The 15,923-nt window shown below is 40.0% G+C and overlaps 1 protein-coding gene across 5 annotated transcripts in view; it reads left to right on the forward strand.

The window, feature by feature from the left end:
• LOC109935306 (centrosomal protein of 128 kDa) overlaps positions 1-15,923 on the forward strand; it is a 336,088-nt gene that overhangs the window by 122,734 nt on the left and 197,431 nt on the right. For all 5 annotated transcript variants that reach the window (XR_007262690.1, XM_048600331.1, XM_048600332.1 and 2 more), the window contains exons 13-14: positions 3,539-4,540; positions 6,667-6,831. Coding sequence is in view for 4 of the 5 variants with exons in the window: in XM_048600331.1 (XP_048456288.1) it covers positions 3,539-4,540; positions 6,667-6,831 (1,167 nt within the window). In the remaining variant the exon portion in view is untranslated. The remainder of the gene's footprint in view (positions 1-3,538; positions 4,541-6,666; positions 6,832-15,923) is intronic.

Genomic DNA, 15,923 nt, shown 5'->3' on the forward strand with positions numbered 1-15,923 from the left:
TTTTTGATCTCACTCCTTTCTCTAGAAGAAACTGTTTGTTTCATCCAAGTTCAACCAAGACTTCCATGAACTAAAAACAAAAACTTTCCAAGGTATAGATTTTTCTCTGAAGAATAAGAAAAGTCCAAATGCTTCTAGACTGAAAACAAGCTAATGCTCCCCTGTGTTTACTCTGGCTGCTTGTTAAATACTTCCAATGCATTCAAATTCTCATTATCAATCCAAGGACATAGTCATTCATACTGATTTCAAAATAATCATGGCTGCAGAAATACTGACAAGTTAATTATACACAGACCAAATCCCTAATGCCACCAGTTCAAAATCCAATCCCTGAAATAAATGGTATTAAAATATATATGAATTAAATACCTTGCATCACATTCTGTAGCGACACCTTTGTAATGGCTATCAGTTGTACTTAATGATTTCTATTTTTACTCTTAGTTCATTTTATTTTTCTAAAACATATGCATTCAGATACAGAGCCTTTAGTTTTATTTTTATTGTCTTTTTGTACATTCTAGACTAATCTATTATTCAGCTTGTAGGTTCATGGTCTCTTTCCCTTTCTTGTCTATTTAGCATTTCTCGTATTAATACCTTTCTCTTTGGCCCTTACAAAAGCAGGGAGGTTATGCTGAACATGTATAAGACACAAGTTAGACATCAGCTGGAGTATTATCTGCAGTCACACTTCTGTAAATTTGGAAACCAATAAATTTTATGTACTCCAAACTGAGTCATCTGGCTCCTTTCTCTCTCTCTTTCCCTCTCTCTAAGTCTTGCAGATCTAGCCGAGACACATGTGATCTTTGCAAATGCAACATTTGCTACATTAGCCATTGTCCTTTGCTTTGAGAAGTGATCTTTTCAATTTGCCTATATATATAAAACATACATCTATCTAACGATATTAACACTACTATTTCAAATAACATTTCATCATAGCAAACGCTCAGTTTGTACAGTTAGTATACACGGCTGGGTAAATCAATAGACACAGTCCGAACATTGTTTTCCCTTCTAAATGGATTTGTGTGCTATTGTAGGTGCTTCGTATGCCTAGTTTAGAGCTTACATGATATGAAGAGGCAGCAGGCATTTGACTGAATAGTCTGTTTCTATCCAATGTGCATTTTGTATGAAAGCAATTTTTCATTCTGAGGGAATAGATCATGCGCAGCGATAGTTCAAAGCATCTGAATCCCAAGCAATACAGGACTGGGTTGAGTGTAGAAAAATCAATGGAATTATCCAACATCCATTTACTCAGTTTGTTTTGTTTTTTGTTTGAACATGTCTGTTGGATGCAGATAAGTGATTGGCCACTAATCCTCCAACATGTTTCGGCAAGAGCATGGAGTCTATTTCTTTACACTTCTGCTCCTTCGTCACCAAGCTAATATTGCATATGAATGTGCATTATGCAGTTTAAAAAAATGCATTTTCTTGTTGCTTAGATTTACTTCTACGATGTGTTCCTATATTTAATGTTTATCCTCAGCATATTTTTCACCTACAAAGTGCAGGTTTAATATTGCAGGACTACAATATTGTTGGCAATTCCCTTCACTTAATAGAGGAAGGCCATGCAGAAGTGTCTTTCATTTGTTTTTCTTGTGATGTTTTCAGGTAATAACAAATCTGCACAATATATTTCATGGTAGTCAAGAAACACCTGGATGAATACATTAACAGGAAGGGAACAGAGGGATACAGATCTTGTAAGTGGAGACAGATTTAGTATGGAAGGGAAAATGTGTCAGTGCAGGCCTGGAGAGCCGAAGGGCTTGTTACTGTACTGTGTTATTATTTTGTTCTTTGTATAGTGGCGCTGCTGTGTTCTGAGTAGGTGAATAGTTAAATTTGGAGCAGGACCTGATTTCACTCGGTCCTTGTTCATTTCACAGGTAGTGACAAAGAAGTAGAAATATAAATTAAAAAGACTTAGCATTTTCAATCTGTGTTTGGCTCTAGGAACAACCTTGTGTCTCTGTTTTCCATCATTGCTAAGTGTATGCAGGCTGATCAAATGTGAAAAGGCTTGAGTCGTTCTACTGTAGTCAGTCAAAACGCTTACTAAAAGCACAGATGATATATATGATGCGTAGCCAGTCCCTTTGAGTTCCACTGTTCTTTCCTCGAGATGTGTGTCAGCTTTGCACTATGGAAGGTGACCTGTAAAACTGAATAGGGTGAGGGGTACGTCAACAAGACATACAAAATTTCTACCTTGCCCCACATCTGCACAGTTGGCCTTCTTGGAAACTTTACTCCCAGAGTATATCTAATTGGCCATCATCATGGTTAAATTTTGTCTGTTCCCTTTTGGATGTAATTACGCAGCACTTCAGGGAATGAAGTGTCCGTTTCTTCACTGTTATCCACATGGGAAGTTATTAAAGTTACTATTAAAAAATGTCATTTTTGGCTATTGCTAATAGCAGCTGGATAAACCAATCAATTTACACAATCTGGGATTTGATTTTCTGCTGAGGGTCAAAGCAAATGTGAACATGGTATGAAAATTTTATCTCTCAAGGGAAAATAACCTCTCCACGTTTACCCTGTCAAACTCCCTAAGAATCCTAGATGTTTAAATAAGATTGCATCTCATTCTTATAAGCTAGAATGAGTACAAGACTAACCTACTTAATGTCTCTTGATAAGAAAATCCCTGCATACCTTCTGGACTGCCTCCAATGTCATTATATATTTTCCTTGTATAAGGGAATCAACACTATTCCCAGTATTCTTGATTTGATGTGATTTACTGTATTGTAGTCATATGTACCTAGGATAGTGAAAAGCTTTGTTTTCCGAGCAGTACAGGCAGAAAATAGCGAACAAGGACGTACAGATCATAGGATCCTTAGACAGAGCGAGGCATATAAGGTTATGGCTAAAGAGGACTTGCACAAAGCAAGATCAACATTAGCAAGATCAGCATTTTTTGATGACCTACCTGTGATTTGTGTCTTGTATAGTTATAGCAAGATGTCCTTATTTCTATACCCCAGTCCCTTTGAAATACACGCCAGCGTTCCATTTGCCTTCTCTACTACCTGCTGAACTCTGATGCCTAGCACTTAAGATGGAGATGAAGCGGAATTGTTTTCTCACAGAGGGTCTATGATTTTGCTTTCTCTTCCTTCTGCAGACTATTTCTAAGTGTAATGGATGAGTTGACAATTGTCAATACCTACTCTGTTACATTTTCCATTTGAGAAGGACATTCAAATTCTCGCATCTCACAATATGGAGTTAGCATGTCAGATGTTTTGGAATATGGTAAAATGAGCAATTGACATATCTTGAAAGTCCTAAATTTTAAAGGAGAATATTCTAGTGAATGTAGTGTTATTTCCTCACTCTCTTCATTTTGTAATTCATGTGTCCAAATGCAAAATCTTCAGATCAATGCATAACTATAAAACTATATCAGTCAGTATGAAATTCTAATTGCTGAAATGGCTAGGCATTGTTTAGTGACCATTTAGTGAATAACTGATGCTGTTTCCTGTTGTGTTTCAAGGTTCTCAACTCTGATCTAGAGAAAAGAGAGAAGCAGCAACTCAGGATGTTGAACCAGCTCCAGGAAATCCAGAACTGTTATGATGACTGTGTGCAAGATCGTAAATCTGCAGATTTGGAGATTGTGGATCTAGCCCGCCAACTGAAGGAGTCTAGTGTGGAAGCTGACAGATGCAGGGCTCAGTTGAAAGAAGTTGAACACCTTCGACTGGAGAGTGAAAAGAAGAAAGATGAATTGAAGATAAAAGCTCAGGAGTCCATCAGACAGTGGAAAATCAAATGCAGGAAGTTGGAACGTGATTTGGAAAAGCAGAAGGAGAATATTAATCATTGGATGGAGCAGCACAACCAGGCATGTAAAGAGAAAGAAGCACTCCAGGGTCAGCATTCTGTGGCCTTGCATCAGATAGAGAGCCTCCGTAAGGAACTCAACGATGTCATACTCAAACGGGCGCAGCAGGAGGAAGATATGCGACGGAAGGATGTGGAGCTCAATGAGTTGAAGTCAGAGTTGTTGGACTTGGATGGAAAACTGCATGACTCTAAGGAGTGTTTCAGCAAATTAGAAGTTGACTTACATGAGCAGTGTGTGTTGCACGTTCGGACCAAAGAGGAGAAACAGCACCTGGAGAATGAGTTGATGGCCTTAAAGAGGCAGAATGAAAAGAGTCAGGAGAAGCTATTAGAAACGCAGCGAATGATCTCTGAGCTAAGTGCCATTCGATCTGAGCTCAGTGATAAACTAGCTCAGGAAGAGATATCCAGTAAAGAGATTAGAAAGAGCATCTCAGAAGCTCAGGCAAAACAGACGTTAGCCCAAGAGGAACTTGCTTCCCTGAACAGCCAATTGAAGTCAGAGAGGGATGCACACCAACAAGAACTTGCAGGCATCAGATTAGAGATGCAGACCTTAAGAAATAAACATGAAAAGAATATGCAGGAAGCACTCAAAAATTTCCAACAAGAGCGGGATAAATTAGAGAATAACCTAAGTGAGTTAAAGGTAAGGAAAGTTAATTAGACCAGAGAGCATTCTTTTTAAGGCATGATTTCAAGCATTAAATGTATCTCTCGTTTGGTTTTGCTTTTGAAAGAAAGAAGTGAATCTATTGTTTATGGTGTGTTCTCGGGCCAACCCAAAGCACTTCACAGCCCATCAAACATTTTTGAATGTTGGAGCAAAGTAAATTATTCAACTGAATCTGTTTTATCAAAGTGAAGGCTTTGTTTCTCTCAGACACTCAGTAACATCTTGATTAACAGCCAGTTGCGCCATAAAGGTATATGAAATATGATCACTGTTGTACGCAAACACAATGCAGAATTTGTACACTAAGGCTCAAACCAGAAATGAGAGAAATGACCAGATAAATTGTTTTATTGATATCCGTTGAGGGCTTGTATTGGTTAAGCCCGTGTGTGCTTTTCTATGCATATTGCCATGGGGTCTTTTACTTTACCTGAGACTGAAGACAGGGTTTCAATTTAGCATCTTTTGTGAAAAAGGTCACTTTCAATTGTGCAGCTCTCGGCCATTATGTTCCGCTTGTTCCAGAGTGAGTCAAAAAAATATACCATAGAGTGAGGGCTGATACTTTAAATTATAATTGCTAGCTAATGTCCAACCTCTGCTTGACTTGTCCAGAACTAGAGAATTATCAGTTCAGCCGTGATCACCTTGAATGCAGATTAGACTTGATGGGCTGTGTGGCCTACTTCAACTTTTATGTCATATGCTCTTAAGGTCTTAGGGGTTACAGTCTAAGGATACGGGGTAGGCCATTTAAGACTGAGATGAGGAGCAATTTCTTTGCCCAGAGATTGATGGGCCTGTGGAATTCACTGCCACAGAAAATGGTTGAGTCCAAAGCATTGAATGCTTTCAAGACGGAGTTAGATATAGTTCTTTGGGCTAAAGGGATCAAAGGGTATGGAGAGAAAGGGGACTGATTTGGATGATCAGCCATGATCATATTGAACGGCAGAGCAGAATCAAAGAATAGCCTAAGCCTGCTATTTTCTCTGTTTCTCTGACAATTGATTTAGATAGTTAAAATTGCAATGAGTAGCAGTATAATTTGCCAGGAATGCAGAGTGGATCAAAAGAAACCCACTTGTAAACTGCATCTGTTTAGCTTTGTATTTAGAATTATTCCTTTTGTACTGAAATATATTTTCCCCAGCACCACGCACCCACAGCTAGCTAAAAATGGGCTTTCAGAACCTAGTCCATGTTACTCGGAAACTTAATGGAGGTGTGTACATCTAAGAACTTGACTTAGAAGTAGTCAAGGGTTGCCATAGTGGTGCTTTCGAGACGTTAACACGAGTATATGCAAAACAAAAACTGTACCCCTGTGAGTAATTTGGACTGAAAGAGATTGATGATGTTGACAAAATGTTCTCTTAGGGTTATTGAAGGTAGTTTCTTCTCAGCTGCAAAACGCCTTATGGTTTCCTTACGGGAGAAAATGGAGGTGAGCAATATATTTTTGGTTGTCGACTTTTCACTGACATGGACTCAAACTGAAATGTTGGTATATTGAGGCTCAAACAGTAATGTCAAACTTCATCTGATTCAAAGAGTAACCTGTTTTCTATGGTATACTCGTAGAGTTTCTTCTGCTGCTTTGGGATTTATTAGTTGAGGCCTTCATTAACATTACCAAAGCAACGATTGAAAGCTCTAATTTATTTTTCTTGTGTGTATCCATTAGACTCTTGAACTGTTTAAATTACAGGACGTATACTGTTTCCCAAATTCTCTTAAATGACAGTGATCAGTTGATGCAGAGGTACTTACGTAAAGCAAGAAGGACTTGCATTCATATAGTGGCTTTCGTGAACGCACTACATCTGAAAGTTTTTTTACAGCCAGTTGAGTGCTTCTGATGTAGAGATAGTTTTGTAATGTTGAAAACACAACTCCAGTTCTGATATGTGGTGGACTGTGTTATTTACCTTTTCTCTTTTTAAAACTGTTATGCTTTTGTAAAAAGCACAGTATAGTATGTACATTTTTAACGTCACTTTATGACACTTTATGACTTTATGCTAATCGTAAACTTTGGGTGCAGTCAGTATTTTTCGAAAATTAGATTACTGAGGCTGATTTGTTATGCGCCTTAGGCTGAGCTGGCAAATGACAAGAGTTTGGCAAAAGCACAACGACGCCAGGTGGAAAAGGTCAAAACAGAATGTAACAAACTGACGGAAGAGCTACTTCAGGGTGAGGCGGAAAATACCAAGCTCAGGAGGAAGTACCATTTGCTGAAGCAAGAACTGGAAGAAAAGGTAAGAGGTTCCCTGGGTGGGTAAACTGTGGCTGGAATGTTATCAGAATTTGCATCGTGTGAAATAACTTTGGATGGCAAGGCCATCAGTATTACCTGTTTCTAATTGCCCTTCATAAGGTGGTGGAGAGCTGTCTTATAGAGTCATAGAGTCATGCAGAATGAAAACAGACCCTTCTGTTCAACTTGTCTAAGCCGACTGTATACCCAGACTAAACTAGTCCCACCTGCCTGTGTTTGGCCCATAACCCTCCAAACCTTTCCTGTTCATGTACTTATCTAAATATCTTCTAAATGTTATAATTGTACCTGCATCCACCACTTCCTCTGGCAGTTCATTCCACACACTATCCACTCTCTGTGTGTCAAAGGTTGCCCCATATGTCCTTTTAAATCTCTCCCCTCCAACATTAAAAATATGCCCCCTAGTTTTGAACTGTCCCCACCTTAGGGAAAATACATTTGCTATTCACCTTATCTATGCCTCTCATGATTTTATAAACCTCAGTACAGTCACTCCTTAACCTCCTAAGCTCCAGTCAAGGAAGTCCCAGCCTATCTTTATAACTCAAACGCTGCATTCCCAGCAACATCTAGAAAATCTTTTCTGAACCTTCTCCAGTTTTATAATATCCTTCCTATAGCAGGGCAACCAGACCTACACACAGTAGTCCAGAAGAAGCCTTACCAACATCCTGTACAACCTCAAAATGACATCCCAACTGCTATACTCAAAGGTCTGAGCAACGAAGGCAAGCATGCTAAACGCCATGCTAAACAACCATGTCTATCTGTGACACAAATTTCAAAGAATTATGTGCCTTCTTGAACTGTTGCAGGCCATATGCTGTGTTTATCCGTACTGTTGTTGGGAAGAGATTTCCAGAATTTTGACTATGCAATAGTGAAGGAATGGTGATATAGTTCCAAGTCAGGATGACGTATGGTTTGGAGGGGCACTTGCATCTGTTGCCCTGTCCTTCCAGGTGGTAGACATCATGGCCTTGAAAGTGCTATTAAAGAGACTTGGTGTGTTGTTGCAGTGCATCAGTGATAAAGCGTGTTAAATTTGAAGGTGCTTGCTGGTGTGCCAGTCAAGCAGGCTGTTTTGTCCTGGGGATAATGTTGAACTTCTTGAGTTAGTACTGCACTTATCCAGGCAATGGAGACCATTCCATCACACTCCTGACTTATGACTTGTAGATGATGGACAGGCTTTGAAGAATCAGGAAGCTCCTCACTGCAGAAGTCCTAGCCGCTGACTTGTGCTTGTAAGGTCCACCCCAGTCCAACACCGGCATCTCCACATCACTTGTACTTATAAGCCACAATATTTTATATGGCTAGACCGGTTCAATTTCTGGTAATTGGTCGTTGCTGGTGCAGATTCACACAATTGGTCTCTCGTTTGGAGAAGCTGGATCTCTCTGTTTCTCTCCTACAGATTGGCTATGATCAAGGTACAACCCCTTTAAACCCCAGCTCCACCACCTTCCAAAATGTGATGCCATAAATTAGCTAGTGCTTTGTTTGGGTGTCTGTTGTATAGCGCCATAATTATCACTTGCAGTTCAGCCTGAAATAAACTACATCAGATATCACAATAAACATTACTGACCTGATTTCTGTTGGTCATGCAAGATTTGAAAAAGCAATAGCCATTCACATTTTGTCTTTCACATACCAAAGGGAAGTTAAGTTTGTTCAGCTGGAACACTTCAACATTATCAAGGATATTTACCAACTTGAAACTGTCAAGCTGCTAAAAACAAAATTGGATTATCTCTAGGAGCAAATTACTGCAGATGCTAGAATCTGAACTGAAAACAAAAAATGCTGGAGATCACAGCGGGTCAGGCAGCATGCATGGAGAGAGAGCAAGATAACGTTTCGAGTCTAGATGACTCTTCATCAGAGCTGAAGTGAAGTGTGAAGGGGGCAGCATTTATGCAACAGTGGGGAGGGGTGTGGGGTTGGAGTGCTGGGGAGAAAGGATGTTGATATTTCAGATTAAGTGATCGGAATGTGAGATTGGCAGAACAATGGTGTGTCTAACTGCCAGACTGGAAAGAACAGACCGTCCTACTGGTTGGGGGGAGTGGGGAGTGGAGAGAGGGTGGTAGTGAATGTAACAAGCCAAGCTAAAAGGGAAGGAATGGGTTCACAACTTGAAGGTGTTGAACTCCATATTGAGCCCAGAAGGTAGTAAACTGCCTAGTTTGAAGATGAGATGTTGCTCCTCCCATTGTGCTGTGATTTGCTGGAGCATTGCAGCATGCCGAGGGCACACAAGTGGGCACATGAGCATGATGCTGTGTTAAAGTGACTGGCTACGGGAAGGTCGGGCTCATGCTTGAGCAGGGACCGGTGGTGTTCTGCAAAGCGGACACCCAGTCTGCATTTGGTTTCTCCAATGTCGTGTAGGATTATCTCATTGTGAAAATTACATCTGGAATTTTGTACATTTTGCAGACTTTTCCAAAAAAAAAGTTGTGTATTTGAATACTGTGAACAAGCTGTTCTTTTGTATCAAAAAAGTTGCAGTTCAAGACTGAATACTAAATATGACCAAATATCCCTTTCTTGGTTGGTAAAAGAATGCTATTTTTACAATATGTAGCCTTCATTAAATAATGAGGGGTAGCAAGAGGCACAACAGAGTAAGTGATATAGTTTTTCTGGAACCTTGGAGACTTGTTTTTATTAAAATGTGCTAGTTATCTGTGGCACTTGATGTAAAGTCTCTTGTTGCCTGCTTCCGATGCCATCTTTATAATGACTTCCTATGCAATTACATTGTGATTCCCGTCCTACTTATGTGCAACGTAAGAATATGTTTATTCAGAAAGAACTTTCTTTTCATTTGCATTATGTCCAGATGTCATTATCAGATACTGCAATATTGAAGATAAATTTACTGTTGCAACTATTTCAATAACTTGAGCAATCTAGATCATTACTGTTGGGATAAACTTCATTATTTTGCCTGTGTTTGTTTACTGCTAGGTATATGCAACAGGATCTTAATTTGGATTGAAAATAAAAGGGCTGGATGCCACCTTTTCCCCAGTACCTAGTTTAAAATTAGTGATGAAATGTTTGCACTCGACAAGGGAAGAAAACACTCCTGCAGTTGTAATTAGCATTTCTGATTTGTAGCAGAATCATTGCAGGGATCAAGCTGCCATGTTGGCTCTGGTCATTTATCACTTAAGTAAACCCTATGGACTCTTCTATCACAAAATTAAATTAAGCTTATGTGCTGAGCTCTCATATTTGCCATAATAAATGAATTTTGGACCAATTGCAGTTTTGTTCAACTCCACGCTGAGATGCTGACATTTCAAGCCAGCAGCCAATATTCTCTCCAATTTTTTTTAATGGTACTTCGTTACAGCTTTGCAGGGTGTTGACAATCCAACAGCGTTCATGTAGCTCAACATGTTTAAATTGTAGCGTTGTTGTGTGACTATTGCTTCTACAAAATGCCAAATGCTTCATAATTGGCTAGTGATATTGTGGTTGTGAGTGGTTCACTTAATCATAGAATAATAGGGATCTGACAGTGATTACAAGGCGATGATTTCATTGGGTGGATTCAGATCATACATATACTGCCATCAAACAATTGTTTGACATAGATTTTTAAATTACAGACTCAAAATTACTGACATGCTCATTATTTTTATGTATTTGCTTTGGCAGTAATGCTTTCGTTCTAGTTCATCTATTGTGCTGTACCAATGATACTGCAAATGGGGGACGTTGGGCAGGTGTTTTGTGTGGTTAATATATGGTATAGTCCATGCTAGAGAGTTAATGACTGTGTGATATAATCACTGAAACTAACCAAATGTCCTAAAATTGATTGCTGAGAACTAGCACAATGGCACATTTCCAGATGCCATTTATTCCTTTTTGAGGTAAAATTGGGAAATGGTGAGAGATTTATAAATCATCCTTAAAAAACGTTTAATTCTTTAAGTGTGAGAAACCTGCTAAAAGGTGACTGACTGTGCTATTTGAATGATTCCAACTAATTTCTGTTAGGGTGCCTTGACATATTGATTGATGTAAACTCAATTGCTATTTTATCAAATTATACACCTATCCAGTAAGTGGAACACCGTTATATTCCAACACTGGTTTGAAGAATTGACACCATGCTGAACTACATTTTTGTCACTCTGTTTACATTTGAATCAGGTATTGGACACCAAAGCTGGGAATTATAATATCTAATCACAATCAATTACCTTCAATGGCTTTCTCATCCCACTCTCTCACTTGACATCTGATGTCCCCAGGGATCCATTTTGGATCTCCTTCTGTTTCTCATCTACATGCTTCCAATCATTGGCTTTACCTGAAAATATTGTGTTCTTTGCAGTGATTCCTGAATATCAATCTCTTAATGGACCCTGGTTGACTTCTTTACTTCCCTCCCCCAAGCTATAGAAATGTAAGTAAATTTCTAGCCATTGCGTATGTTTTTGGCTGAGACAGACAACAGCTGAAAGCATTTGATGCTATGTTTGCTATAATTGTCTTCCTCGTGGTAATCTTTTCCATCTTGGAATAGTCTGCAGATAGTGTGTGCTTTGCTGCTGGGCAATATGATATTGAATGTAACACGGTGCTTCACAATTTTTTTTCCCCCATTGTGAAATTGTCACGATACCTAATTGGAGGAGGAGAGGGCTACCTGTGACAGTGAGAAATTACTCCTCGTCTGTCTTAATGATTCTAGGCTCGATCTACTCAACCTCTCCTCATAAGACAGTCCCTTCATAACTGGTAACAGCTTAGTGAACCTTCTGTGGACTGCCTGCAATGCCAGTATATGTTTCCTTAGATAAGGGCTCACACCTGTTTGTAGTACTACAGCTGTGGTCTGACCAGTGCCTTGTATAGTTTTAACAAAACTTCCCTATTTTTATACTCCATTCACTTTGAAATAAAGACAAATGCTCCATTTCCCTTCCCTATTACCTGCTGAACTTGGATGCTAGTTTTTTTTTGTGTAATTCATGGAAAAGGACTCCCAAATCCCTTTGTTCTGTGGACTTTCTTCATTTAAATAATTTCCAGTTCCTCTATTCTTCCTGCCAAAATGCATAACCTCACATTTCCCCACATTATGTTTAAACTGTCAAATTTTAACCCTGTGTAAAGTTTTAAAAACCCATTCATGGGATGTGGGCATCATTCTGGGCCGACATTTATTGCCCATCCCTAGTTGCCTTTGATAGTGATAAACTTACTTTTTGAACCTCTACAGTCCATTTGGTATGAGTGGACTCACAAGACTGTTGGGGAGGGAGGACCGGGATTTTGACCCAGTGACACTGAAGAAATGGTGATATGTCTTCAAGTTGGATGGTGAGTGTCTTGGAAGGAAACTTGCAGGTGTTGGTGTTACAATGTATCTGCTGCTGTTATCCTTCTAGATGGTAGGTAGGTGGTCGTAGGTTTGAAAGGTACTGTCTAAAGAGCCTTGGTGAATTTCTGCAGGACAATTTGTTAATGGTATACACTGTTGCTCCTGAGCATTGCTGGTGGAAAAAAATGAATCTGTGGTGCCAATCAAGCACCAGTCAGGTTCTTCAGAACTGAAAAAGGGTTAGACTTAAAAAAATTTGGACTTGAAATGTTAACTATGTTTTTGTCTCCACAGATATGCTGATGTTTTTTTTTCTCAGTGCACTCTGTTCTATATCGGTATAACTTGTTTTTGTTTTGTCTTTTGTGCAATAAACATCTGTTCTGTTGGTGAAAAGAAGCCCTGCAACCTGGTATGGCTAAGTTTCAGTAAATGACAATTGCATTAAAATATATGATCTATCAGGCTAGATTTCATTCTGGTGTCTGACTTCATCACTAGCACTGTCTGCCTGGTCCATAACGACATGTAGCCCACTGTACAACGAACATTGAGGAGAATTGAAAGCAGACTTTTCATAATCACAATTGAGTTTATCCCAGAATGCCGAAGGTTCTGTTGGAAGCAGTAGATTGCACTTGATTCCAACCATCGTCAAAATATCAAGCGGAAGAGGTTTGTGGAGATGACAGCAGTCTTGGCTGCTGGATTAAGACCCCAGTGCCACGTCATTTTAGGAAGGCTTGCCACATTTTATTCCACTCAGGGCAGCAACGGAATTCTTCTTAGGATCAGGGACAGTGGGAATGAGAGTCCTGTCTGTCAAGAGCTGACAGCCAAAAAGAGGCTGGCAGCTCTTCTATACTCGGCAGCTCCAGTAAAAAGGGAGCGGCAGTTGCTGGTAATAAACCAATCGAGATGTGATTCAGCCACAAGTCAGTGAGTGATGATGCGGGAACTTGACTTGCACTTGCTTCCCATTTCTTGATACCAAATGCCTTGATAAGACCTTTTCAATGAGGATCCCTCTGGACACATGCAAGCCTTACTGGGTTTTCTTGCTTTCTTTACCGTGTGATGGGCCTCTACCCACCTGCTGGTTCATAGAATAACGGTATGGCATTTTTAATACATTGGTAGGACGCGGCTATTGCTGGCTGGAGCAGCATTTATTGCCCGTCCCTAATTGCCCTTGAGAAAGGGGTAGAGTTGCAGTCCACATGCAATGGGTTGACCCACAATGCCCTTAGGGAGGGAATTCCAGGATTTTGATCAAGCAACAATTAAAGAATTGTGATATATTTCTGAGTCAGGATGGTGAGTGGCTTGGACATTGAACTTACAGGTGGTGGTGTTCCAATTTATCTGCTGCCCTTGTCCTTCCAGATGGAAGTGGTCGTGAATTTGGAAGGTGCTGTTTAGGGCTTTTTGGTGAATTACTGCAGTGCATTTGAAGATAGTACACACTACTGCTACTGAGCTTTGGTGATGTAGGGAGTGGATGCTTGTGGACGTGGTGCCAATCGAGCAGATGCTTTGTTCTGGATGGTGTCAAACCTCTTGCATGTTGTTGGAGCTGCACCCATCCAGGTGAGTGGGGAGTGTTCCTGACTTGTGCCTTGTAGATTCTGGAATGGCCTTGGAGAGTCAGGAAGTTAGTTACTCATTGCAGTATTCCTAGCCTCTGACCTGCTCTTGCAGTCACTGTGTTTACCTGGTGAGTAGTGTTGGACATTGAAATCCCCCACCCAGAGTGCATTCTGTGTTGTTGCCACCTTCAGTGCTTCCTCCGAGTGTGGTCCAACATGGAGGAGCACTGATCCATCAGCTGAGTGAAAAAGATACGTAGGTATCTGCAGTAGGTTTTCCAGTTCATATCTAACCTGAAGCCATGAGACTTCATGGGATCTGGAGTCAATGTTGAGACTCACAGAGCAACTCTCTCTTGACTATATACCACGGTGGTGCCCTCCCTGCTGGGTCTGTCCAGTGAGTGAGATAGGGCATATCCAGGATGGTGATAGGGCTGTCTGGAGTGTTGTCTGTAAGGAACGGTTCTATGAGTATGACCATGTCAGGCTGTTGCTTTATTAATCTTTGAGACAGCTCTTTCAATTTTGGCTGCAGTCCCTTGACGTTCTTAAGGATGACTTTGCAGGGTCGGCAGGGCTGTTTCTGCCATTGTAGGTTCCGGTGCCTAGGTCGACACCAGATGATCCACCTGATTTCATTTGTCTGATGAGACTTTGTAGCAATTGATAGTACTGAGTGCCTTGCTAGGCCATTTCAGAGGGTAGTTGAGAGTAAACCACATTGCTGTGATTCTGGAGTCGTATGTAGACCAGATGACGATGGCTGATTTCCTTCCCTGAAAGACATTAATGAGCCAGAGAAATGCATGTGACTAAGCAGTCAAAAATGAATGATTCCTGTTTCTATAAACATATCACAGTTCACTTCCTTTTTTTTTATTCCATTGATACCAGTTGGAAATCTGTTCATTTTTGCCTTCACAGAGCATTGCTCTGCATTGAAATCAGTTTTTCAGACCCTGCAATCGACTTCTGTTTACTTTTCAATTTTTGTGTTCTTTGTTTCAATTTTGCATCATATTGCTTTAAAGAAAAAGCATATTTTACTTTCAAAATCTTTCCCAGTTTGTGGGCTGGAATGGTTTTTAATCATGTGGCTTTTGTTCTGCAGAAATGTTTTAAGATTGTATTGCTTGCAGTTAATTATAGCAGAGTGAGAATTCAAACTTAATTAAGTAATTAGCACTTTCAGGGTTGTGCAAACATCTGCTTGAAGCTGTTAATGGGTAATAATTAGTAAAACTATTGGAGGGCCTGCTGTTTCAGTTTTTGTTACGGGAATTTCCACATGGCCCAAAATGACCATCTACATTTTTCCCCCCCACTTATCTTTTGAGTGTTTTGCACATTGTAAATTTCTAAAACCAGAAATTGTAATGCATCACAGTCCTATAAAAACAACTTGTATTTCTATTTAACATAATAAAATGTTGTAGGTGTCTTCACAGGAGTGTTAGCAAGCACCAAGTCACATAAGATATTAGACCAAGTGATAAAATCTTGAGCAAAAGGATATGTTTAAAGGAGTCTTAAATAGGGGAAAGACAGGTGGAGGGAGACAATTCCAGATTTTAAGGCCCAGGTAGCTGAAGGCATAGCTACCAATTATGGAGCCCTGTGATTTATACCCCAGCGGAGATCCTTTTGCAACCATCTCAGCCGGAAGTACTGAATGAGTGATTCATTTTGATCTTCTCCTAAGGTTCCCAGCATCAAAGATGCCAGTTTTGAGCCACCTTGATTCAGCTCATGTGGTATCATGAAATGCCTGATGGCAACTGGACACAGCAAAGCTCAAGAGCCCTGGCAACACTAGCCAAGTAGTTCCAGTACATCTGCAACATTTACGTGACAATTTGATAAATTGCCAGTTATGTTCTGGGCACAGAGAAAGGCCAAGTGTAACCCAGCTGAATAATACTGCACAAGTCTACTGTTATCAGCAGTATTACGGGAGGTGTCAGCGACAGTATTATGAAGAAACATTTACATGACACTAGCTTACAGTCTAACAGATTTATTTGAGTTTTCAAGCTTTTAGAGCACAACTCCTTCATCAAGTGAAGTGAAGAGAAGCACACAGGCACAGAATTCATAGGCTTGATTGGTACCACATCT

This window comes from Rhincodon typus, chromosome 8 (assembly GCF_021869965.1).
Source record: "Rhincodon typus isolate 14 chromosome 8, sRhiTyp1.1, whole genome shotgun sequence".
Classification (NCBI taxonomy): Eukaryota; Metazoa; Chordata; class Chondrichthyes; order Orectolobiformes; family Rhincodontidae; genus Rhincodon; species Rhincodon typus.